The sequence below is a fragment of the Chanodichthys erythropterus genome, chromosome 13 (genome assembly GCF_024489055.1).
Source record: "Chanodichthys erythropterus isolate Z2021 chromosome 13, ASM2448905v1, whole genome shotgun sequence".
Classification (NCBI taxonomy): domain Eukaryota; kingdom Metazoa; phylum Chordata; class Actinopteri; order Cypriniformes; family Xenocyprididae; genus Chanodichthys; species Chanodichthys erythropterus.
The window spans coordinates 11,753,777-11,781,657 of NC_090233.1; the positions used below are offsets into that span (position 1 = coordinate 11,753,777).

The 27,881-nt window shown below is 35.6% G+C and overlaps 2 protein-coding genes across 7 annotated transcripts in view; one reads left to right on the plus strand and one right to left on the minus strand.

Annotated features, from left to right (window-relative positions):
- Positions 1–5,410, minus strand: part of kif1ca (kinesin family member 1C, a) — a 45,009-nt gene extending 39,599 nt beyond the window's left edge. The window contains exons 1-2 of one of the 3 annotated variants that reach the window (XM_067406671.1): positions 5,178–5,410; positions 4,875–5,071 (exon numbers count right to left, since the gene is read on the minus strand). The gene's annotated coding sequence lies outside the window, so the exon portion shown is untranslated. Of the gene's footprint in view, positions 1–4,874 lie in introns of all 3 variants that reach the window. The other 2 variants (XM_067406672.1, XM_067406670.1) reach the window with 2 other exon arrangements.
- Positions 5,411–14,498: 9,088 nt separating this feature from the next.
- Positions 14,499–26,056, plus strand: tnfsf13 (TNF superfamily member 13). Of its 4 annotated transcripts, none has more exons than XM_067407090.1 (6): positions 14,499–14,799; positions 16,047–16,146; positions 16,240–16,290; positions 18,057–18,139; positions 21,443–21,581; positions 24,774–26,056. In XM_067407090.1, exons 1-6 carry the CDS (start codon positions 14,572–14,574, stop codon positions 24,881–24,883), a joined length of 711 nt encoding a protein of 236 aa, XP_067263191.1. In that variant the 5' UTR covers positions 14,499–14,571; the 3' UTR covers positions 24,884–26,056. The 4 variants fall into 4 exon arrangements, with proteins under 4 accessions (XP_067263191.1, XP_067263192.1, XP_067263189.1 ...); XM_067407091.1 differs by having other exon boundaries at positions 16,243–16,290; XM_067407088.1 differs by having other exon boundaries at positions 18,021–18,139; positions 24,774–26,055.
- Positions 26,057–27,881: the final 1,825 nt, after the last annotated feature.

Consider the following 27,881-nt stretch of genomic DNA (forward strand, 5'->3'; position numbering starts at 1 on the left):
TTGTGGCACACAACAAGATATATTAAGCAGAATGTCCATGCTGCTCTTTACCATAGAAAGAAAGTTAATGGAGACTTGGCGTGTCAAACTTTAAAAAAAAAAAGGCATAAAAATATCATAAGAGTAATCCATTTGACTCTCAAGCTATTACAGCTCTTCAGAAGAAATACAATAGACTTGTGTGTATTTGTTATTTTCATATACAGCATGAAGATGTGCAGCACCAGATTTGCTCTCAATTACTCTGAACAGCATTTGTTTTCGTGTCACTTGACCCTTTATGACGGCTAATTTGAATACGCACGGTCAGTGAATGACCCATTGACTTTAGGGCCATTGACTTTTATTTTTTTCAATTGAATAATCTATTGATTATTTTCCAGATTAATCTAATAATTGTTTTTCTGAGTAGTTGATTAATCCTTTGGTTAATTTACCAATAAATAACCATAACAAATCTATGTATGAAGTAAAACTATTTCTCACAAAACATAAGGTTTATACCAGGGTTCCTCAAATCTTGCCCTGGAGGGCCAATGCCCTGCACAGTTTAGCTCCAACCCTGATCAAACACACCTGAATAGGGCAGCAAGCTAATCAAAGTCTTTAGGATCACTAGAAAATCACAGGGTTTGAGGTAAACTCTGCAGGGCAGTGGCCCTCCAGGACCGGATTTGAGGAACCCTGGTTTATACAGTGTAGGCCTGATTAGGAAAGGTGTTTACTATGGTTGGATTCAGTCAATTTTTTGGGATTTACAGCAGCAATTGCTTGCAAGTGTGAATTCTGAAATGTTTTGTTCATTCAGGAGATTAAAGTAGCTGCTTAAATATGTTCATAAAGCTGTATGAACAAACAGCTTAAGTCAAAACCGCATTTTAACTAACCATGACAGTTTCAAACATGGCAGTGTCCATAAAACCATATTTTAACCATGATTGACAGCATTTTAGTAAATAAATGAGTCCAATCGAGGTGTGAGTTCATCATCCATTAGATATTTTAAATAACCAACAGCACCGTTAAATGCTTTGTAATGGTTGCAGAGAGTATGTTTGAGCAGCGCACTTTGCACCCACAGAATGCAGTATGAAAGCAGCCATATTAAGCACAAATTATGGGACTGACAACCATATTCTAGTGTTGTGTACAAATTCACTGTAATAGTCCAAATACTTACGCTGCAGTCTCATTGTTTTGAGGTAGGAGAGCCCCAGGATATTTTCTTTTCAGATGCTCTTGTATACAAGTTGTGCTGCTATAGTTTGCCATTTCAGTTTTACAGAGAGTGCAGAGCACAATTTTATTCGGTCTCCGTTTAAAAAATTCCACACTTAATATCAAGTTCAATATTTTTTCTTATAAATATTCTGGTTCTTCCCAGCTTTGTAATGGGAGTGAATGGTAACCTAGATTTTGAACCCCCAAAAAAGCGCATCCATCCATCATAAAAGTGATCCATATGACTCCAGAAGATTAATAAAGGCCTTCTGAAGCAAAGCGATGGGTTTTTGTAAGAAAAATATCCATACTTGTAACTTTATAAACTGTAATCACTAGCATCCGGTAACTGCTGACTACGAGTTCACGAGAGAGTTGAGTTCTGGCAGAAGGGTGACCTCTGACCCGACATAGGACGTAGCTCCTCTTCTCTCATATAGAAATCCTCCAACATTTTTATTTAAAACTTCTTGTTTTAGACTTGTAATTCGTGATCTGCGTTTTGTTTTGCTCCATTCTCTTCGCTTCCATGTTCGTCCATTCTCACCTGAGCTTACACTATACGTTCGTCATACGTTGGGTCAGTGGTCACCTTCTGCCAGAACTCTTAAACGCACGGACGACTGTTACCCAGAAGCCAGCGATTGTAGTTTATGAAAGTTATAAATATGGATATTTCTTACCAAATCCCATCGCTTCGCTTCAGAAGGCATTTATTAACTCCCTGGAGTCGTATGGATTACTTTTATGATGGATGGATGCACTTTTTTGGGTTTAAAAATCTAGGGTACCATTCACTGCCATTATAAAGCTTGGAAGAGCGAAGATATCTTTTAATATAACTCAGATTGTGTTTGACTGAAAGAAGAAATTCATATACACCTAGGATGGCTTGAGGGCGAGTAAATTATGGGATAATTTTCATTTTTGGATGAACAAACGCTTTAAGTTGTATTGCCCTTTTTGAAATTGACAAAAAGGTCACATTTAGATTGTATTTTTTTCTTCTTCTAGTATTAGTTTCTGCTGAGGTATTGAAATTGGTATCAATTTCACTGGTATATTTTGCTTTTAATTTAATATATTTAATAATATATTTTGCTTTTTTAATTTGGTCATATCGCCCACTCCTAATCGTGTTAAATAACCTCAATTACAATTATGACAAAAATAATAGCCATTAGGATTTATTTTTTTTGCAATAAGCAAGCAGCCCTACACTGCGTGTTTCAGAGTGAAGCATGGCACTATAATGTTCATCTGGGAATGCAACGTATGCCACCCATCTTCCCAACTTTGTATCCTACCTCTAAAGCCCTATTCGGACGGGATTAGTTTTTCATGGGGAGGTGGGGGTAAAGTAATCATTACCAGAGCTTCTCAGTGATTTTAGTCCCATCCGAATGTGCCATCTCAGTAATCATTACGGACAATGTCAGTAAAGATTATGGCGACTTTTACCTTCTGTAAAAAGGTCCGGAAAAATTACTTCAGGTAATACTAATCCAGTTCGAATAGACCTGTTGTAAATATGTACGGTAAAATTCCATCATTTCCTGTTTAAAAGTAGTTTTCTGCGCATTTTTCAATCATGGAAGCGCTTGAAGAAACATTCATTTGTGTTGTAGGTGGTGGGACAAGTTTGTGGCAAACCTCAAGTATTTTCCACATACCATTAAGAGCAAAAAGAAGATTGAACCACTTGTCAGAGGCACAAAACTAATGTGCATATTACCATCATAATACAATCAGAATTTAATTAATAAATCATTTGACCGGACCCAACTGTTATATATAGTTTATATATTTAGATTATATGTGTTTGCGCCAGGTTTGCGCACATGGTATCAGGAAACAACGTATACCCACATGACGACAGGGAGGTGACGGCGGTGCATAAATCAAGTTACCCTTCCCACTTCTGCTAGTTTTACTGAGATGTCTTGTCCTGTGCTAATTGGCCAATTAATATTACAGACGTCCTGAGGTAAAATTACTTTACTCCACATCCTCATGTAAAAATAATCCCGTCCGAATAGGGCTTAAGTTTATATTCCTAAACTTTTCTCTAAGCCATCTATGTAAGAACTAAACTATGCCATGTTAAAGACTGAACAACTCATACAATTAACTTTCAGCCAGATTCTATGTTTGGACACGAGCCATCTGAGAGAAAGAATGAGACAAAGAGAGATGGACAGCTAAAATGAGTAAGACAGAGACAGCATACCTTTCTGAGACTGAGGAATGTTGGTCTGTCATTACGTGTGTGTGTGTGTGTGTGTGTGTGTGTGTGTGTGTGTGTGTGTGTGTGTGTGTGTGTGTGTGTGTGTGTGTGTGTGTGTGTGTGTGTGTGTGTGTGTGTGTGTGTGCCCTGTAATAAAGTCCCTAAAGACAAGCAGCTGCAGTGCAGAGTACAGGCATGCAAATCCAGTTTTCAATTACAGTACCAGAGACGAGGCTGAGAGTACAATAAGAGCAAGCCAGACATCACACTTTATACAGGTTAAGTAAATAAATACATACAATGTCAAATAAAGTGCATCAATACACCTGAACCGGAACTAAGATAAGAAAATGTGGTTTCCCTTTCATAACCACAGCAATATCAAGGCCACAACCAATCCTTCAAGGCACTGTGGTGGTAACATGGTGGTTTCATATTAAATATTACATTATTTGGCTGTATAACATGTAACTGAATATTCCTACACCACGATACTTGCAGGGTACTCCATGGTACTTCAAGGAATATCATGGTGCAAGTCCAAAAATAGTGGCATTACCATGATATTACGTCCAAAACACAACAATAACATGCTGTCAAAATCAATCAAGCAAAGCCTGGAGCCAACAGCATGAATCAAACTAATTCATGTACTCCAGACACCTGAAGTAACTCAACAGGTTTATTCATGACTTCAAGATGCCACACATCATCTTACTGTCAGTTCGCAATAATTCAAAGACAATCTAATGGATCTCAGCGGGAATAGAATAGATATTTCATAAAACAGTTCACAATTCAACTATTATGATGACCCCCAATAGGAAAAATGCTCATGTAGGACATCAAAAGGAAAACATGTTTCTCTCACTGATTTTCTTTACATTATTCTGGTGCAATACAAGCAGTTTATACATAAGAATGAGCGAGAAGAAAAATCCTGTAGGAATTTCAGTTTATCCAGTGGGATCTTTTTCTAAAATGAGTCATGCACACATTTCTTTGAAACTTTTGGACAAAGTGAAACTAGTTTAAAACTAAGATGAGTTTAATAGTGCATAAACAGTCAAAAAAGGTTTATGTAGTAGGTGTGGGAGAGGATACAGCAAACATAATCCACTTAATTAGCAAATTAATTGTCAAATAACCTTGAAGGGATCCTAAAGGAATGTTCTAGGATACTAATTCACTTAAATTCTGAACAATAAACTGAAAGATATAAGAATACTGTGTGTGAAAAATAATAACCAGCGTACCTGTATGGCTTTTTTATTCTTAAATATGATATTCCATTTACGATTTATTTTAAATTATGACACTTCCATTGTCATTCCTTTAAGATGTGATGTACTTAAACATATATAATGAAACAACCCTGTGTGTTTGTAAATGTGTTCTCTGAAATAAGCACATCTGTACCACTTACCAGTTCTGGGTAGTTGCTTATTCAAGCCACCAAGTCGTGAAATTAAATCCAGAGGGAGTTTCAGAAGAAAACAGAATTACTTTAAACTCGATTTCCAATGTTCTCTCCTCTGATGAAACAGCGGCTCGTGTTTCTCCACCTGCTGGATCACACGACGACCAACAGCAGGAAAAGTTGGGTGGAAGTTTTTCCGTTCACTGGAATTCGCACAAAACCCAACACAACAAACGTGTCAAAAAGAAACAGAAATCCAGTTCTTCGTTTCTGCTCCCTGTATTGAGAAGTTGTTTATTAGTCACATACATGAACGTGATCCGCATGCGTCCATTTAACGTGTGGCTATCCCAAATCTCCGCACTTCAAACAAAAAAAAGCTTTTAAACCTGGAGACGCGCTCTCGTCAAGTAAATCTAACAATATTGTGAGTGATAACAAAACTACTTTATACTCTTAAGGATACTGACATATCTTACTGAATGAAGGCGGATGAATTAAACAATCGCCGGTATGTGAAAGTTTAGAGCCCTGCCGTCACTCTTCCCAAAGATCAGAGCATGACGTGAGCAGACTCGGAGAGCAGTTAAAAGTCCTGTTCGTCTGCTACATCTTTCCAATTTAAATAAATAAATAAAAATAATATTTTCCTATGGCTAATTATATTAAATGTTAATTGAACTTGTTTAAAGTATTTGCTTTTTTATTTTTGTATTGGATCCATAGACTGTATAAAAATATATGTATATATATATAAAAAAAAGATTGGATCAAATAAGGCCCGATGGATATACTGAATTATATGTATATTAAATTACAGGAAAATTAAGAGTAATCCCTTACTTTACTTTTTCAAGGGGAAAAAAAAAAAATAATAATAATAATATTGTCCTATGGCTAATTATATTAAATGTTAATTGAACTTGTTTAAAGCATTTGCTTTTTTATTTTTGTATTGGATCCATAGACTGTAAAAAAAAAAAAAAAAAAAAAAAAATAATAATAATAATAATAATAAATAGATTGGATCAAATAAGGCCCGATGGATATACAGAATTATAAGTATATTAAATTAAATATTAAATTACAGGAAAATTAAGAGTAATCCCTTACTTTACTTTTTCAAGGGAAAAAATAAAAATAATAATATTTTCCTATGGCTAATTATATTAAATGTTAATTGAACTTGTTTAAAGTATTTGCTTTTTATTTTTTTTGCATTGGATCCATAGACTGTAAAAAATAAAATAAAAAATAGATTGGATCAAATGATGGATAATTGGATAATCCTGATGGATAATTGGATTATATGATAATATAAATTGGATAATATATTAAATTATATTAAATTAAATATTAAATTACAGGACAATTAAGAGTAATCCCTTACTTTACTTTTTCAATGGAAAAGTAATTAAATTATTAATATGTATGTAAAATGTTTTATATATAGGCTACCTTACCTCTCACGCGCAGTCATGTCAGAGGCGCGAAAATGTCTTTAAAAATCTAACATCGTACAGCGCTTTTGAAGAGATATTTTCAACCCATTTTAGGTCATATTCCACATAAGCTAACCTATTTAAGCCTTAGAATATCGCTAATATATAATAAACGAATAATATATACGTTCAGGCAAAGTTTAAAAGCGGCAATAAGAAATGTGGAGCACGAAATATCTGTCACCACAAACTGAAGAAGAGGATTCGGAACTATTTCCGCCTTACCTAAAGTAAGACTTTCTGTCAATTATGTCCAAAAACTGTAAAAATATTTTTAGAAGTTGTAAATAAAACAGATTATTGGAGAACGTTTTACAAGAAAATTTAAGGGTGTTTTTACTTCAAAATTTCACGTTTAATACAATTAAATATACTAGCATTTTTTTTTTTTTTTTCCAGTTTATCTATTTTCATGTGTCTATGGTCTGCATAGCAATGTTGTTGTGCCATCTGCAGGCGATCAAAGGAAGTGAAGCGTCACCTTGAGGAGACTGTGCCAACTCAATATGCCGAGACTTTCTGGAGGCCAGATGTGCCACTGCCATGGTAAAACTGCTTATTTAATAGCCTTATCTCAGTCGAAAAGATTCTGAAAGTACTCCAGGGAGCTCTGAAAGTTTGACTGTGTTTGTATGGTTGTTGGCAGTGAGGAGTCGTTCAGATGTGAACCCTTTCTTGATCCAGGCCTGCATTCCACTTCACCTGCTGGGATGGTGAGTGACTCGATACACCTTTATCACTTCAAAGCATATTAGATCCATTTAAAGTCATCGTGAAACAAACTTTGCTCTATTTATTATATTCAATATAGAAAAGTTTGTATTGTATAAAATAAATGACTAAATGACTTACCTTTCCACCTGCATGACTCTGAAGTATCATGGTTTGAACATGTTTTTCTTGGAAATGGTACCATGACAGTCATCCCATTGTGTTTTTGAAGTACCTTCCATTATGAAAAAGAAGTTAACATTAGCTTACTAAAAAAAAAAAAAAAAAAAAAAAAAAAGAGCACTTTTAATGGAAATAACCTATATTAAAAGAGTATACTTAAGTGTGAATTGAATGTGATGCTTTCAGACACTTAGTTGCATGTTAACTGCAAATAAATGAAAATGTATTTTAGTTTAAATAAAGATGCATATTAAACGCAACTTCAAAGTGCTTTTTGACCCACTTAAGTACATCTTTATATGTATTTTCATAATTACTTCTATTGTCTTTGAACTATAAAATATACTACTGAATGTAGACAAACATTTATGGTAAACTAAAATATACAAAATGTACATGTCAGGTTTTTAAATAAATTTAGTGCATTTAATTTAAAATAACTTCAAATAATATCAAATAACACTACAGTTAAAATGATGTTTAAGTACTTTACATGTGCTTTAATATATTAATCAACACATCAAAATAAGTGCACTTCTTTAAAGCATGACTTAAAATATACTTTAAAGTAAAACTTTGAATCTGACATTACAAATTGCTTTTATTATTAAAAGATGAAAGTAAACCTGAGTGGTCCACAGTAGCCTATTTAATTCATAATATATTATTTGCAAGTACATTTTTTTTTTAATATACTGGGATTTAAAGTACACTGTTAGTGCACATTCAATACAATCAAGCACACTTCTTTTTCACAAGGGTTGGAGAACTCTGGAATGGAATTACCATCACTTTACTATGGTACATCACATCAGCCGCTGTAAACTCATTCTTTCAGGTGAGCAGACATAACAGAGAGAGTGTAGGCCTGACTCATGAGAAGCTGCCGCATCCTTCACAGCTGATGGGTGGAAAGAGGAGACGTCAAGGACTGCAGAAAGTGGATGCAAACGTTCTGAAACATCTAGGAGAACTCAGGATGAAACAGCGTCTTATAAATGCGTGAGAGAGAGAGAAAGGGAATGTGGGAGGGAAAAGCATTAAGGATTAGAAAATATGTGATAGATGAGTCTATTTTGTTCCAGGTTGAAGGGGGACAAATGGCGGAGTGCCACTGCTGTGTCCAGCCCAGAGGAGAGCAGAAGTCCAACTGAGGCCGGGAATGAGCAGCTTCTTGGTCGTACAGATGGTGATAGCCTCGGTACTTTATTTATGGACAATCCTGACGTGACCAACACAAAGCCTCGTGAAGCTGCTTCCTCACTGACTCATCAGGTAGAATTTATTTGTTGAAAGGCGGGCTTTTTTTTGTCCTACACTCTCCAAAAGTGGGGTATTGCAGCAATGAAATAGAAGAACCATTTTGAGTTCCCCAAATAACCTTTCACTGAACAGTTCTTAAAAGTGGCAGTGTGAAGAACATTTTATTATCTAAAAAAAAACAAAAAAAAACAAAAAACTTTTTTTTCATTAAGACCCATTTCGTAATACTTAGATCAGTTAGATCAACACATTACACTGTGTTCCAAATTATTATGCAAGTGACTTATCAGTGGGATTTCAGTACAATAAACATTCAGATTTTAGTTTTTCAAAAACAAAAAAAAATTTATTAAGTAGTTTGGCAGGTCTACTTAGGTAAATAGAAAACCTACTTAAAGGGTTTGTTCACCCAAAATTACTCACCCTCATGTCGTTCTACACCTTCGGAACACAAATTAAGATATTTTTGATTAAATCCGATGACTTAGTGAAGCCTGCATTCAAAGCAATGACACTTCCTTTCTCAAGATCCATAAAGGTACTAAAAACACATTTAAAACAGTTCATGTGAGTTCAGTGGGTTATCCATTGTAGTATGGTATTCCTTAAACTTTAAAAATTAGTCTTCATGTATTTCTAAACCCACTGTAAATGTTTCCCTCTGTGAGCTTTGTTTAGGAGTGGCTGAAATGTAACATAATGCACAACTTCCAGCCTGCATGGAGAGCTTCTCAAGACTCCAGAGACACTAGCAGTTTCAAATACCTGTTTGCTGCTCAGCAGTGGCTTTTTTTATATAGCTGTCCTTTTAATACAATTGCATTTTTTGACAGAACATTTAAACCTTTATCTGACGAGTTATCTTGTACTGTAAATTGCTAAAATATTAGTTGTTTTCTTGCCTTTTGCAAGATGTTGCACCATTTCATGCTTTTCATCTGCAGAAAGATCTTTCTTCCTCCCCATATTGCATGAGAACTGTGACTTGCTTAATAATGTGGAACAACCTCTTTAAGTAGGGTTTCCATTTACCAAGTAGACCTTTAACAAACCTGTCTGAAATTGATACCAGTTATCTAAAAAGATAAGGAGAAATAAAATAAACAAACACTTTCTTAGAAAAACTAAAAACTGAATGTTTATTGTACTGAATTCCCACTGATATGTAACTTGCATAATAATTTGGAACACAGTATACACCTTATCACCTTTCATCTTGGCACAGCAGAAAATTTCACTTTTAAAATGCACTAATACAACCAAAACACTTTATACACATTGCAAATCAACTACTAACATAAGGTTTTCACCCAAAAAAACACACTTTGTCACTCATAAAGCAACAATCTAAAAAACACTAACATCAGTTAGCACAATATTTTCATTTGTAAAATTTCTTTGCAAAACAAGAATGACACACTGTTTTTTATTATAATTCACTGCAATATATGTTGCATGGTCATTGCTTACATTACAGTACAAAATTATTCCTAAGTTGTCCCCTTTTGTATAGATAGTAATGAAATTGAAAGACCCAACACCTGTGTGTTCAGCTCCATCTTATTGTTTTGATAATAATTCAATGTTTAGATTCAGTATATATTATATTATAATATTGTATTACTGTAAACATGTAGCAAATTGCTGTTCATTTTTGTATTACTTTAGGTTTTTAACATAAAGGGGACCTATAAAGCCCCTTTCACAAGATGTAATATAAGTCTCTGGTGTCTCCAGAATGTGTCTGTGAGGTTTCAGCTCAAAATACCCCACAGATCATTTATTATAGCTTGTCAAATTTGGGTGTGAGCAAAAACATGCATTTTTTGTGTGTCCCTTTAAAGGATTAGTTCACTTTCAAATTAAAATTTCTGGATAATTTACTCACCCCCATGTCATCCAAGATGTTCATGTCTTTCTTTCTTCAGTCGAAAGGTTTTTAATGGCAGATCAAAGTTTGAACTAATTGTTATATACTTGAACTAGCATATTGTATATGACAATTTAGTTCAAACTTTGACCTGAGGAGGGCAGTATTACACTTAGCAGTGTCTGCACTGTCGGAATTCAAATAGAGAAGAAGAAGAAGAAGAAGAGAGCTAGTTCAAGATGAGCATTTATGGTTAAAATGTATAATTTTTTTTCTTTCTCTAGATAAGTTTCTTATTCTCTAGATAAGTTTCTTATTCCTCGTCTGCGATCGTGTAGAACGCTTTGAAGCTGCACTGAAACTGTAATTTTAACCTTCAACCGTGTGGAGGCCATTGAAGTCCACTATAAGGAGAATAATCCTGGAATGTTTTCATCAAAAACCTTAATTTATTTTTGAATGAAGAGAGGACATGGACATCTTGGATGACATGGGGGTGAGTAAATTATCAGGAAATTTTAATTTGAAAGTGAACTAATCCTTTAAATGCAAATGAGCTGCTGCAGTTGGCTTCTTTCCAGAAGAGGGCGGAGCTTTAACAGCTCAACAACACCAAAGCTGGAGAATCTCACGCAGCCAAAATGAGGATTGTCAGTGTTGGTGTTCAGCCTTACATTGTTCAAACCGGAGTCGACACTGATGGAGAGAAGTTACAACTTTTAGAATGAAACTGGACGTTTCTGAATGGTTAGTGGATAAATTGATGTAGTTGCTGTGGAGTTGGTTCAACTCATCCACTAGCATGTGCCGTCATGTTCATCTTTTGTGCAAAACCCGTATGGACGCCCACTTACATACATAGCGTACCTGTTTGCCAAAAAGAGCCATACACACAAGGCATACACACAATCCCATTAAAAGCTTGCATTTGCAGACCCACAAAACCCTGTAGTCATATAAATGAGCGACCAATTTTAGTTAAAAACAGTATTGTGTAAACAGCCAGAATAAACATGAAAGAATTCATGTAAACTGAAAGAATTCTTAGGAATTGAATGCATTTCGTTCCAAAGCAATGATAAATGATCTACATTTTAGCACACATAGACTGATATTGTACTCAGAGTGTGAAGAGTTTAAAAACATTGACCCAAGTATTGAGACATGGGTCCTAGCGATTGTAAAAAAAAAAACTGTAAACTTAAATTCAAAACTTATAATACAACATTTAACAAGACAGCAATTTGCTACATTTATACAGTAATACCATATTAAAATATATTTCTAAATTTAAAAAAATAAATACTATGAAAAATAATCGATGTAGCTGAACACCTATACAGATGTAAGTCTTTTCATTTCAAAGGGCACAATTTATGAATAATTTTGTGCTGTGATGTAAACATGGATCATGAAGCATATACTGTAATGAATTTGAAGTAGAGAGTGTCATTCTTGTTTTGTAAAGAACTATTACAAAAGAAAAAAATGTATACTACCTGTTGTTCGTGTTTTTTAGGTCATTGTTTTATGAGTGACAAAGTGTATTTGTTGGTTGCTAGTGTTATGGAAGAATGAGTTGATTTGAGTCGTGTATGAAGTGTTCTGGTAGTTTTAGTGTATTTTGAATGTGAAATTAACTGCTGTGCCAAGTTGAAAGTTGGTTAGGAGAACTGAAAAAAATGATCTAAGTACTGTAGGATGACCAGAAATGGTGACTATAAAAAAAAGAGAAATGGTGGAAAAACCAGAATTGGTGATTGTAAAAAAAAAATGTAAATCAGAAATTTTGTTATTTATTTATTTCCCCCCAGCAGTTCCTATTTAGAGGAAATGAGCAGTTTCTTGACCTTGCTCCAGGAGGGAACCCCATGATGGCATTTGTTGCAGGAACAGCCCATAGATCGCTTTTGATGTTTGATGATGCTTGTGCCACAGTGAATCCCGTGGGATCTGATGTGTTCCCCAGGAGTGTTGAAGAAGAGATGTTACTTCTTCGGAACCTTGAGTTCTTTTAAATAAGCTTTACAGTGTTTGAGTCATTAATGCTCTGTCAGAAGATTGGTATAACATTTTGAGTATTTAATGCAGTTGGCTTATGAAAGAATAGACTTGCATGTTGACTTTGCTCTCAGGGACAGACCAAAGTTCAGTTCTGATTTGCAATTTAAATGTATATTAATGGAGATACATGTTTACTGTATTGCCATTTGTGATTGTCTGTATGATTTTTAATGTGTCTGCTTAATCCTACAGATAAACAGACAGTAAATAATAAAATTTCCTTTGTATTTGTTGGACATTTTGTTGTTACAGTATTGTTTGTACTTATCATTGCTAAGTGCAATGTAAATACTATGGTACATAATTATATAGTAATCATGTGGTACAACTGGAAAAAAAATAAATAAATAATAATAATAATAATATATATATATATATATATATATATATATATATATATATATATATATATATATATATATATATATATATATATATATATATATATATGCTTATATATATATTAGGCATCAAGTGAACATTTTGTCCTCAAAGTTGTGTTAGAAGCAGGAAAAATGGGCAAGCGTAAGGATTTGAGTGAGTTTGACAAGGACCAAACTGTGATGCTAGACGACTGGATCAGAGCATCTCCAAAACTGCAGCTCTTGTGGGTGTTCCCGGTCTGCAGTGGTCAGTATCTATCAAAAGTGCTCCAAGGAAGGAACAGTGGTGAACCGGCGACAGGGTCATGGGTGGCCGAGGCTCATTGATGCAAGTGGGGAGCGAAGGCTGGCCTGAGTGGTCCGATCCAACAGACGAGCTACTGTAGCTCAAATTGCTCAAGAAGTTAATGCTGGTTCTGATAGAAAGGAGACAGAATACACAGAGCATCAGTTTGTTGCGTATGGAGCTGCATAGATGCAGATCAGTCAGGGTGACCATGCTGACCCCTGTCCACCGCCGAAAGAGCCAACAGTGGACATGTGAGCATCAGAACTGGACCACGGAGCAATGGAAGAAGGTGGCCTGGTCTGATGAATCACGTTTTCTTTTACATCACGTGGATGGCCAGGTGCGTGTGCGTCTCTTACCTGGGGAACACATGGCACCAGGATGCACTATGGGAAGAAGGCAAGCCGGCGGAGGCAGTGTGATGCTTTGGGAATGTTCTGCTGGGAAACCTTGGGTCCTGTCATACATGTGGATGTTACTTTGACACGTACCACCTACCTAAGCGTTGTTGCAGACCATGTACACCCTTTCATGGAAACGGTATTCCCTGGTGGCTGTGGCCTCTTTCAGCAGGATAATGCTCCTGCCACAAAGCAAAAATGGTTCAGGAATGGTTTGAGGAGCACAACAACGAGTTTGAGGTGTTGACTTGGCCTCCAAATTCCCCAGATCTCAATCCAATCGAGCATCTGTGGGATGTGCTGAACAAACATGTATATATACAGTCAAACCAAAAATTATTCAGACATTTTTTATATATTTTTACTAGTGGGTGCAGGACACTATAGTTCATTTATGCAAGTGAGGATAGCAAAATAAAGTGAACTGTGACAAATTATATCCAAAAATTCTTCATACAGTGAACTACCTGTAAAACTGATAAAAATTTGGATCCAAAAATTGATCAGACTCTTTGCCATGACCATGTTTTGCTGAAGTGTTTTCTGACACAGTTTAACTCTGAGATCTTGTCATGTTTTATTACAATTTTTAAAACTATAGTGAATAAATTGCATTAATGAATGAAATGCTTAAGGTATCTGAATAAATTTTGTTTTGACTGTATATATTTGTGTGTAATGTTTTGTTTTTCAACATTCACTCACTTTTTTCATTATTATAAAGCTTTCTGGAATGAAATGGCATTCCCATTATTTAGTCATCAAAAAATCCCTAAAGGAAAGCAAATGGAATTCATTACTTTTACTTTCAATTTATTCGGAAGCCTGGCATATCCACTAGGATCGCATTTGATTCGTTGATCCTATTATTGGCGAATGTGATCAAATTTACATTAAACCATGTGTTGACACCTTTTTTCCACTCCCACTTCTTTCACATGTCTGATGAAAGTTGCGAAACCGAAAGTTATCGTATCAATTGGGGAATATTACCGCTGTCGTTCTAAACGCCGTTGTCCATCCCATCAGCGTTTACAATGAACAACCACAACATTCCTGCGTCTGTTTGGAAGGTGAACGTGGATGTGTTGAAGGGGTTTCTTGTGTTCACTGTTGCCTGCACCTGTGTGGGTGTGGTGTATATGCAGTGGACATACATTTGGATGCTTAGAGCTGAAATGGCTGAAATAACGCAGCGGTTCAGGCCTCTGGATACAGCGGGACACGAAGGTGGGATGTGCTGCGATGCCGCCGTGTGCTACGGGGTAGGTGAGTGCTTTAATTACTGTGTATTTGAACTGCTGAACGTTGTTCATCTATTGCTTCACAAACAAATAATATTAATGCACTGTTTTGCACATGTATCCTGGTTATAGGTAGGTATTCTCTGAAGAAAGTCAGATTAAAATGTAAATATGAATGGTAGCCTAATGTTTCAGTATTATATCAAAGTACCATAGTATTGTCATTGTTATAACATGGCATCTTGAAGTACCAACACCATGGTATATAAATATGGTAATCATTCTGCATTATATACATGTACTGTAGCAGTGTCATGGTAGTTAAGGTATACAATACTATAGTAGTACTTTGATGTACTTTGGCCTACTGTTGTATTTACATAGTACTCCAACACACTTTCAAGAATACCATGGTACAGATCTAAAAAAATATTATACTATAATACTATATACTATAATAAAATATAATAGTGCCTCCACAAACTTGTGGTATATGGTAATCATTGAGTGGCCCACTATCATATTTATGTGGTATATATCAATGTACCATGGTACCACCACAGTAATTTAATTGTGCAACTGATTTCACTTCCTCATCTTAAACTGTTTTACAAAGAAAATTACACTTACAGATCTGATGGCTGCCCTCTGTTCACAATGTACCATAAAATAATTTTAAATTTGAAACAAAAAGTCAAATTGGACCATGATTACAATATCAAATATTAGGACACCATTCTAACAAATGTGAAATAAATAAATGAATGACTCAAGAAATAATGTTAATTACACATAATAATATCCAAAAAACCATATAATCATATGGATATCAGATTTATCAACTTTTAACAAGGAATGTTAAAAAAGAACAAAAGTATTTACTGCAAGTTAAAAAAATGTTCGTTGATTATTGGCTGCTGAAATTATGAAACCAAATATAAAGACTATAAGGTCTATGTCAAACAATTTGGCATATTGTTGGGCCTGTGCAGTTTATGGTACTATGACCAACATACACCCCCTTCAGATGGGTCGAGCTATTCCGGTAATATATGTGAGAACAATGACCAAGAATTGTGTTTTTGGCATTGTTGCAACAGTTTGGGAAGAGTCCAATAGAGCTTTCCGCACGACAGTGTTTTCTTTGGAATTACTGGCATTACAGAACAAATAAGTGATTGAGTGGGGTTGTCCAGTGTAAAACCCTGAAGTGAAATCAGTTGAGCTTTAGTATGTGATTTCTAATTTCCAATACATTCTGTTATAAGGTAAGCTGTTATCACAGATTCCCTGAGAGACGGAAACACGAAGGGGGCCGAGACAAGAGAGATGTGACAGAACAGGGGAAGCGGAGAAAGAGACGACACAGTGAGTTGCTTCTGTCACTTCCTCTCTGTCTGTCTTATCAGAGAAAAACATTTGTTTGTCTGTATATCTTATGTGAATTGTCCTTTCTTTTAGCAGAGCAGCACACATTTCTCCACCTTGTTCCTGTGTCCTTGCAGTCATACAGTGAGTGTAACACCCACAGTGTCTAAAGTTAAAGGAAATAGAGCAGCCAAGATAATCCACAACAATATTCCAATCCTGTATGACCTCCTTCCTTCCAAGGAACATAAAAAAAAGAGATGTTTTGAAGAAACAGCTGTTAAACACTTTCAAATAAAATTTTCCTGATAATTTTCTCACCCCCATTTCATCCAAAATGTTCATGTCTTTCTTTCTTCAGTCGAAAAGAAATGAAGGTTTTTGATGAAAACATTCCAGGATTATTCTCCTTGTAGTGGACTTCACTGGAGCCCAAACGGTTGAAGGTCAAAATTACAGTTTCAGTGCAGCTTCAAATGGCTTTAAATGATACCAGACAAGGAATAAGAGCCTTATGTAAAAAATAAAAAAATATATTAATAATAATATATATTAATAAAAAAATAAAAAATTACATACATTTTAAACATAGACACTAGTCTTCAGCTAGCTCTCTTCTTCTTCTTCTTCTTCTTCTTCTTCTTCTTCTTCTTCTTCTTCTTCTTCTTCTCTATTAGAATTCCGGCAGTGTAGACACTGCTAAGTGTATTACTGCCCTCCTCAGGTCAAAGTTTGAACTAAATTGTCATATACAATATGCTAGTGCAAGTATATAACAATTAGTTCAAACTTTGACCTGTGGAGGGCAGTAATACTAAATCAGTAATACACAAGTGTCTATGGTTAAAACGTATATAATTATTATTTTTTTTTTAGAAAATGGCCAATTGTTTCACTTGATAAGACCCTTATTCCTTGTCTGGTATCGTATTCAACCGTATATTCAACCGTTTGGGGCCAATTGAAGTCCACTATAGGGAGAATAATCCTAGAATGTTTTCATCAAAAACCTTCATTTCTTTTCGATTGAAGAAAGAAGGACATGAACATCTTGGATGACATGGGGGTGAGTAAATTATCAGGAAATGTTTATTTGAAAGGTCCGGTTCTTCGTGATCCCATGTTTCAAACTTTAGTTTAGTTTGTGTAATGTTGTTGTTAGAGTATAAATAAAATCTGTAAAATTTTAAAGCTCAAAGTTCAATGCCAAGCGAGATATTTTATTTAACAGAAGTCACCTACAGTGACGGCCAGTTTGGACTACATCCCTCTACTTCCTTCTTTAATGACGTCACTAAAACATTTTTTTGACTAACCTCCGCCCACAGGAATACACAAGAGTTGCGTTTGTAGAGTGTGTTTGTCGCCATGTTGTCGAAACGCTGTTATTTTCATCCCGCAGTTTAATCACGGGGTCTGATTCCGGCTCAAATTGATAGGGTAAAATTAAAGACATGTTTACAATAACACTGAGCGCGTGCATCTCCACGTTATGGTAAGAGGCGTGACCTTTCCGGGCAAGAAGCGCTAAGCTGCTGTCGAATCACAGCACAGGAACCGCTGGCACAATCAGAACTCGTTACGTATTTCTGAAGGAGGGACTTCATAGAACAAGGAAGTCATCAGCCTGTTTTTACGACAGTGGAAACAGCGGCATACAGATACATAAATTATGTGAAAAATACTGTGTTTTTTAACACGCGAAACATGAACACATGTTATATTGCACACTATAAACACAATCAAAGCTTCATAAAACCACAAAAAACGGGACCTTGAAAGTGAACTAATCCTTTAAATCTCATGTGCTTCAGAAAGATAGATAGAAATGTTGGAGATGTTTTTCTCTCATTTCTTCTCTGTGTTTTTCTCAGATGATCATGACACAACTGTTCTGTCTTGGGCACTAGGGCAGAGCAGAGGGGAGGGGCTTCAGGTATCAGGTGATACTATAACAGTGGAGGCTGAGGGTACCTACTTCATTTACAGTCAGGTTGGTATTGTTTATTACTGATACTACTGCATTATCAAAATACAGTCTTAAAGGGATAGTTCACCCAAAAATTCTGTTACCTCATGGAAGCTCGACCGTACGTGCTTGACGTCACGTGCAATAACAAACGTCAGTGATTCTCACGTCATGCAAGCGATTGAGCTTCGGTTTCTCTTTTCTTTTTTTTGTTTGAAGTGCAATTTATGTATGTTGGTCAGCAGAAGGTTTGTATTACCATTACTATTTACTGAAGCTGAGTGTGAATTCTATCACAACGCTTGAGTTTTAAAGGCCCACTGAAGTGCTTTGAAACGTGCAGCATTATTCAGTGTGTTGACATAATTTCTACCGAAACAGAAAGACAGGGCAGGACATATCGAACACCTCCAGCCCTTTTTTTAAATAGTCAGTAGCGTTTCATTTATATCAGAGCTCGGCAAAGCCTCAGTTTCCTCCTCCTCCTTGCTGTTTGATCATTTTTTAAGCTTTCTGAGACTCAAGACTCAAATAATCTCTGCCATTCTCCAGCTGTGATCCTTGGAGAGTCTTTGTCCACTCAAACTTTCCTCCTCACCACGCATTAGGACGATTTAGACACACGTCCTCTTCCAGGCACATTTGTATCATCTGTAGTTGATTGAAACTTCTTAATTATTGCCCCGATAGTGGAAATGGTGATTGTCAATGCATTAGCTATTTTCTTACAGCCACTTTCTAATTTGTGAAGCTCAACGATCTTTTGCTGCACATCAGAACTATATTCTTTGGTTTTACTCCTTGTAATGAATGATTAAGGGGAATTTGGTCTTTGTGTTTCCTCATGTTTATACTTCTCTGGAACAGGAAGTTATGGCTGGATAATTTCATGTTCATGATCCCTCTGGTGTGCTAACAAATGTAAATATGAATGGGAATATACTTTAGAGATATTTTACTCGTAAAAAATTCTAGGGCTGCCAATAATTGTGGCCAACATGTTTTGGAGAAAAACATTTATTTCATAATGTGAGTTTCCCCCCACTTTTAATTCTTTTCCTTCAAAGAAAGTTTAGATTTTAGCTAATTTTATGAATTAAAGATTAAAAGGATAAACAATGCAGATTTATTTTTACAGTCATCTTTGATCATATTTGCCAATAATTCTGAGCACAACTATGTGTGGCTGTAAAATAAATAAATAAAAAAAAAACATTTGCAAATAGATCAAATGCATTACTTTAAATTCTATTTCTTTAAGTATTTTTCTTGATACAAATCCTTCTTTAATCTTATAATTTGACAAAAAGCCCCCAAGTGTCTGCAACCTTTGTAAATTGATATGTCTATGGTTGCTCTGTGCTCAAACTTTAAAGGTATAGTTCACCTAAAAATGAAAATTCTATTGTCATTCTGTTATCATTTACCTATTCATATTTTGTCATTTTAAACCCAAATGCCATGTTTAACCATCTATTTTTGTCACCTACACAGATTGACTTAAATGTTTTAAAGCTATTATTATCCAGTCTTTGCCCTGCAGACATCTTGCACAGTTATTGGATCTTGGTATTTCTAAAACCTTGTGTATGGCCAGGGTCAAGACCTACAGGTCCTTAAATGTCTTTTGTTCAGTGATCATGTGATCATCATCATAAATAAAGCTGATAAAACTTAAGTTCATATAAATTTAAGTTCCTTAAACTCAAACGCAATGAAACAATTCTGGTTACTTAAAATGTGTCAGTTCTGTGAAATCAAAAGAAATAGAAAGTTCTAAATATACATGCTCCCACAAAAAGATGTCACCTCCTCCTGCTCTCACTCACCTGTTTTGTTCCGCTTCCGCACACATAAGCCCGCAGGTAAAAGTATACATAGATTTTTTCAGTATACGTCTATGAAATTACCATAAAATAATTTCAAGTTAGGCCCCCAAGCCACAACCTACACATCCCAGCATTAACACTCCCGATAAATTATGTTATGATTAATTATGTTAAAGCATCTACATTCACAAACCGTGGCATAAAGCGTGCAAAGAGACCACCCTTTAAAGGGTTAGTTCACCCAAAAATGAAAATAATGTCATTTATTACTCGCCCCTCATGCCGTTCTACACCCGTAAGACCTTCGTTAATCTTTTGAACACAAATTAAGATATTTTTGTTGAAATCCAATGGCTCAGTGAGGCCTGCATAGCCAGCAATGACATTTCCTCTCTCAAGATCCATTAATGTACTAAAAACATATTTAATTCAGTTCATGTGAGTACAGTGGTTCAATATTATTATTATAAAAGCGACCAAAAAAACGAAATAACAACTTATATAGTGATGGCCGATTTCAAAACACTGCTCAAAACACTGATTACCATTGTGTATGAAATGTGCTATACAAATAAAAGTGCCTTGCCTTGCTTCATGAAGCTTTGGAGCGTTATGAATCAGCGTGTCGAATCATGATTCGGATTTTGTGTCAAACCAACAAACTGCTGAAATCATGTGATTTTCGCTGATTCGACACAGAAGATTCATAACTCTCCGAAGATTCATGAAGCAGTGTTTTGAAATCGGCCATCACTAAATAAGTTGTTATTTTGTTTTTTTGGTACACCAAAAATATTCTTGTCGCTTTTATAATATTAATATTGAACCACTGTACTCACATGAACTGATTTAAATATGTTTTTAGTACATTAATGGATCTTGAGAGAGTAAATGTCATTGCTGGCTATGCAGGCCTCACTGAGCCATCGGATTTCAACTAAAATATCTTAATTTGGGTCTTACGGGTGTGAAACGGCATGAGGGTGAGTAATAAATGACATTATTTTCATTTTTGGGTGAAATAACCCTTTAAATAAAAAAAAGCTGTCACTCATTTTAGTTTATCGCAATCTCAAAAAGTTCCATTATAATCAGTGAAGCTGTACAGTTATGTTTGTGATTGGCTACGTTGCTCAACGCTGCAAAAACACATTGTAAATATAAACCTTTGATGCTCTCCAGAGCGCAAACACAGACACGCACCGGATCACTTGCCAAGTCTACTTCGCCAATATGCTATCATAATGAAGAAAACTGACCAGCAGTAATGGGCAGATTTTCCTTCTAAAAGCAATCAGAAGTAGCAGCAGGCGGGGGAAGGCTAGTTTACACATGCTCCATCTATTCCTGTCTTGTTCTGCGGCACATTTTGTTGCATCTGGTCTCGTGGGAGAGCAGGTCAAGTTTATATAAACTACTTTTTGTACTATTTAAATGTCCCCTACTCATTATAATAAATGACTTTAAGCATTAAAGTTTATTTGTTTGCTTGCCTCAGGTGCTGTATAAAGATACCACCTGGGTAATGGGTCATGTGATCACGAAGAGGCTGAATGGGGCGGAGACTAAGCTGATGAAGTGTCTAAAAAGCATGCCCAGTAACGTCAGCCAACCACTCAACACTTGCTACACTGCAGGTGAGTTATCAGGACAGCAAAGTTCAAAAAATGAATTAACTCTTGCATCGTTTATGCATCAGATAGTAGAACTCAGACTCCTTGTACTGTACCACTGTAAATATCAACAAAGGGTGCGTCTCAATCAGCTCCCTAGTTCAGTAGTCAGTAGTCATTTGCAAATTCCTTCCAGTGCACTGAAACGTTTGCTCCCTAAAAAGTCCCACAATGCACTATGAAAACCAGGAGAATTGATGCTCCCTAGGTTGTGAACCAGTATATCGCACCAGTATATTTGCATATTTAATAGGTTGTTTAACATGTATTTGTCCTGAACCACCACGGTACTGACAATCCATAAAAGGGCATGTGCAGTAATACAGTGCTGTTAAAACCGAAAGAAAAAAAAAGATCTATAAATGGGGGACAATTTTGGGACAGGGCTATCGATATATTTACATCTAATCTCTCAACCAGTGTGTCAACCATGGAAAGACATCAATAAAATAGCTTGGGAATAATGTCACATAGTATCACATTTACCTCAGGCAAGTCATTTAGTGTCCACAGCATCCTAGTACACTAGAGAAATGAACTCTAGAGGGGAGAATATCACTAAATATATGCACTAGATTAGCTTATTAGGGCCCGAGCACCGATGGTGTGATGACCCTATTGGAATTGCTCAGCCAATTATTCTTCTTCTCCAAAATGAATTGCATTTTTGAGGGCCTAAACATTCTCAAAAACTCATGAAACTTTGCACACGCGTCAGAAGTGGTGAATTAGGTTTTAGAATTAGGTGTGGCAAAATGGCTCAATAGCGCCACCTACAAAATTTCAATTAAGCGCCCTTCGTGCTACATTTCATGTACAGTTATGAAATTCGGTAGACAGATGTAACAGCCCAATACCTACAAAAAAGCCCCTGGGTGCAAGTTTGTAAACCCAACAGGAAGTGAGATATTTTGAATTTTCTCTACAAAATGTTGGCAGTTTTTGCCATTTCCACATGTTGTACTTTAACAAACTCCTCCTAGAGATCAACATCATCAGATCAACATCATATTTGGTCAGTCTAATCTAAAGGCCTTTGAGACATTAAATTGCGAAGATCTAGAGTTTTCGTTGAAGGGAGTGTCCGTGGCGGCCTGGCAAAGTTCGATGTTTCGCCATGAAACAGGAAGTTGTTGTAACTCGTGCATACAATGTCTGATCTGCCCCAAACTTCACATGTTTTATTAGAGTCCTGACCTGAATACATCTCTATGGCAATATTCAGTTACAGTCATAGTGCCACCTGGGGGCAACAGGAAATGACATGTTTTACACTGTGATTAACTCCTCATAGACATTAAACCAGATCAACATCATATGTGGCCAGTCTAATCTTAATGGCTTTGAGATGTTAAATACCAAAGATCTTGAGTTTTCGTTGAAGGGCGTGTCGGTGGCGGACTGACAAAGTCTGATGTTTCGCCATGAAACAGGAAATTGTTGTAACTCGGGCACACAATGTCGGATCTGCCCCAAACTTCACATGTTTTATTAGAGTCCTGACCTGAATACATCTCTATGGCAATATTCAGTTACAGTCATAGTGCCACCTGGGGGCAACAGGAAATGACATGTTTTACACTGTGATTAACTCCTCATAGACATTAAACCAGATCAACATCATATGTGGCCAGTCTAATCTTAATGGCTTTGAGATGTTAAATACCAAAGATCTTGAGTTTTCGTTGAAGGGCGTGTCGGTGGCGGACTGACAAAGTCTGATGTTTCGCCATGAAACAGGAAATTGTTGTAACTCGGGCACACAATGTCGGATCTGCCCCAAACTTCACATGTTTTATTAGAGTCCTGACCTGAATACATCTCTATGGCAATATTCAGTTACAGTCATAGTGCCACCTGGGGGCAACAGGAAATGACATGTTTTACACTGTGATTAACTCCTCATAGACATTAAACCAGATCAACATCATATGTGGCCAGTCTAATCTTAATGCCTTTGAGATGTTAAATACCAAAGATCTTGAGTTTTCGTTGAAGGGCGTGTCGGTGGCGGACTGACAAAGTCTGATGTTTCGCAATGAAAGAGGAAGCTGTTGTAACTCAGGCATACTATGTGTGATCTGCCCCAAACTTCACATGAGTGATAAAAGTCCTGGCCTAAAGACATCTATATGACAATATTCAGCTAGCTATAGCGCCACCTGTTGGCAGCAGGAAGTGTGGCACTTTTACATGATTTTGCTATGAATTCTCCTGTAATTACATGAATTCTCCTGTAATTACTCGGTCACATGCATGTCGCCCCCTGTTTGCTGTTTTTCTGAGGCCAACGGATGGCGGTGAGCCCGGGTGCGAGGGCCCTTTCATCGCTGCTTGCAGCTTTAATATAGTCATTATATTTACTTTACCTGTTAGTAATGTCTTAATTATTTACTATATGGTTAAATAAGGCCCTGTGTACCCTTTTTTTTTTAAGATTTTGGTTTTGGTTGATCGGATCACAAGTGGATGAGGGAGACACGTTCCTGTTTACACCTGGTGTTTTAATCCTTCTCTTTTGTCCACTTTCAACCATTTCAGTCCTGATTTCTTTAAGGGGAGGGTCTGTGGGTGGGTAAATGTATGGGCTTTTTCAGATTTTTCGATCTAATGGAGAAAATAAACTCACACAATTTACATTTGAACACACCCGGAGACGACGGAAAAACATACAGAGAGCAGCAGCTTTCATTTCTGCTCTGACACCAGCAATACCACTCCGATCGCTGTGAATGAAAATGGTGAGAGAACATTGTGCTTGGTACATTTTTCATTGTCAAACCAAACTTCGAATGTACCGAACCATCATGTTTGTGTACCATTACACCCGCTAATATTTAAACATTTCAGAAAACTTGTAATACAGAGCATTTATCTTAATGTGCTCTGATCAATCAACTAGGAAAGTATGTTGATGTTTGAATTAAAGCATTTTCTGTAGTAATCAGCAACATGATGAGTTTATGTTGTGTTGACTGGAGAAGTTGCCAGGGTTCTTCTATGGACTCTAGCTTTAGTCTCAATTGCTTGATGATTGATGAAGGTGAAACCATCTCTTACCATCTGTTTTAGAAGTTCTTGTTCATACAAAATTCTTGAAATATTTACAAAATATTTACTCTGTGCCTGATTATGAAGTATGTGTTTCTGTCATAGGAATTCACTTCCTGGAGTCTGGATCCTCCCTTCAGCTCTCTGTTCCCCGTAAATCTGCAGAGCTCATCCTCACGGCTCACGCTACCTTCATGGGCCTCTTCAGCATATGACACACACACACACATGTACATCATGTTTAACTGACAGAAACCTTTTCATCCTACTTTTAGTCCTGTATGTGATAATTTTTTTATAGTTTAATTCTGAACGCTCCGGCAAGTGATTTTTAAATGGAGAATGGGTGACACCTAGTGGAGAGTTGAAACACTGGCAAGTTGATACTAATGGTACTAATGTATACAAAAGATTTACCATGGTACTACTATGTACGAACGTGGTTCATGGTAGTTCAGTGTATTTTGGAATGTAAATATCATGTTATATGAATATGACAATAATTCAGTACCATAATATGTACCACAATGACAAAGTATTATATGTTACTACATCTGATATATTGTATGGTACCATGTTACCTCCCCTTCATTTTGATGAACATGCAGTAATAAAAATGATAGGCTATGCAAGTATAATAACCTTTCATTCAACACTTTTTAAGAGTTTACAAGTTTACAGTAAAACATAAAAATAAATAAATACACATAGGAGTGTTTTCTCTACACACAAACACTGAACAGAAATAACTTATCCTTCTCAATCTCAATAAATCAGACTTGATAAACTCCCCTTCATCTGTTCTCTTCTAATGTCACAACTTGAGTTATTATTTCTATTTATTGCAACTTTATTTGGAAAAACTACTGATAACAGAACTAATTATTATCATTTAAAGACACGATATGTAAGATTTTTAAATTAAAATGTCCAAAAACCACTAGAACAATGTTATATATTTTGTACATGCATTATCCCAAAAATTTCCAACAATGTTTAGATCCAGAGAAATAAGCTATTTTATCCAGGGTACGGAGCGTCATTGCGTCGACTGTCAATGATGTCATACCCGCCCTACCTTTGATTTCCAGTTTTACTAATGTCTAGATTACTGCGTTCAGAGTGCAACAAGCCTCTTATATCAGCAGCCACTGAGCAAACACACAGAGTAATGTTATAATATAACTTTTAATACACTCGAATGCATTTAGTATGATGATTGTTTTAACCATGTAAGACATACCACCATAACATTAGTAAAACTTTAACACATTAGCTCTTCCATGAACATGATTTCTGCCCAAGTCTGTCGGATTCCTTTCCATCGGCTGTGGATATGAAGACGACAACTCCCACGATTCTGCGCTCCTTCACGGCATCATCAAGCTATGCCTTTGTTTTGAATAAGCGCCCTCTAGTGGCGAAACTTACATATTGTGCCTTTAAGAAGTTGTTTGCAAGTGCAGCATTGTTTTCTCATAATTATTTCTTACACTGCAAATAAAGATGTAAAATCAGGGACTTGTAACAATTTGCATTCTGTTTTTTTCTTCTCTTTAAAAACAAAAAAGGGAGAAAGAAATGGGATGAAATGTCACACAAACACTAAACTACAACACAGCGGAAAATACTGCACTGTCCCATAGCTTCTTTTTTTATAGATAGATAGAAGCCATTATTGCCTTTGTTCAATCTTCACTGAACTCTCAGTCTGGTTCTGTGTGATTTGCCCTTTAACCTTTTCCCATCGTTGCTCAGATAACCTCCCTGACCTGATAAAAAAATTTAATGTGTGCAGTCATACATATTTTCTGACTATTGTTCATTAATCATTGAGATTACATTGTGTGCCTGTGACCCGGAAACTCTTTGGACCAACCAAATACATCCATACAAATCAGATGTAGGTACAGTTGCCCCAAAAAATCTTTGGACACTTAATAAACATTAGAAAATTGGACACTTTCTGGTAGAAGACGTGTGAATTAGACAGGAACTGACTTCATCCACACTGTAAAAAAGTGAAATGACTGTCATTTATTTAAAGAGCATTTTTATATTGTTATAATCTAAAATAATGGTTTCCAGTTTAAAACTGCTGTGTTTAAAAGTGTCTAAAACACTCCCCATAGAACAAATGAAAAAAAAAACAGCAACAAAAAAAAAAAGTTTTGTTTGAATATTAATTTTGCTCAACACCAGAGTGTTGATGTGCAGAACACATGCTGGATAGATTTACTGACTGCAGAAATGATTGTGGGTTTTATTATTTATATATTTATTTTAGTACTTAACAGAAAATATGATGCATATTTTAAAAAGACATCACAATAAACATTAAGGCCTTAGTTTTCTTCATTTACAGTAAGTAAACTAAACATTGACTAACAAAATATTCTTAGTTTCATCTTTAATGAAAAATCTGTTTTCATGTTAGAACTAATTTAGCTTTTGTTTATGGTAAAATTAAGTAGTAAAAAGCCAAAACATTATTATATTGACCTATATTAAATAACATTTTGGCTTATGTCTAAAGAAAATAATTGATTATGTGTGGTATATGGTCTTTATAATAAGTAAGCTTTTTACTGTATGAATGTTTTTGTCTTGGGAAAATAAATAGTTTTATTAATATGAAATCAAAATTTAAGGTTTGAACCAAACCATAAATTTAATTTGAGAAAAACTAATAAATTGTACTGTAACAATTTAGAGTATTTATAGTACAATGATACCATTTTTTGGACATTTATCATGGTAGTACCAATTTCAGTTCCATGGTATATTTAAAATTAACAATAAATAATTATTATAAAAACAATTATGCATAAATTTAAGATTTGGATTACACAGTTTTACCATAAATAAACAAACTCGATGTACACCCAATATTTCTGCACTCAAAAACATGTTTGTTTATAAACTATTGGAATGTATTTTTTTTAAATATATTTTTTAATAATTTTCACATTGCATTAATTCAAATTGTTTGAATCAGCCTAAAATCTGTTCATTGTGAAAACATTTACATTTAAAATGTATGAAAAATTGTAAAATTGTACTTATAAAAGCGTTGCATTACAATATAATTGCATTACTCCCCAAAAAAGTAATTAATCGTGTAGTTACTTTTTTATGAAAAGTAATGCATTACTTTTTCTCATCTGGGCCGGGCTGTCTGTTTGCTTTTATGACAACAAATAAAGTTCTATT

Excerpts from the sequence above, each read along its gene's own strand:
- tnfsf13 (XM_067407088.1), top strand. The coding sequence starts at position 14,572 with ATGAACAACCACAACATTCCTGCGTCTGTTTGGAAGGTGAACGTGGAT. Across the intron at positions 16,147-16,239 it reads GCGGAGAAAGAGACGACACA|CAGAGCAGCACACATTTCTC; the intron begins GTGAGTTGCTTC and ends CCTTTCTTTTAG. Across the intron at positions 16,291-18,020 it reads TGTGTCCTTGCAGTCATACA|ATGATCATGACACAACTGTT; the intron begins GTGAGTGTAACA and ends TGTTTTTCTCAG.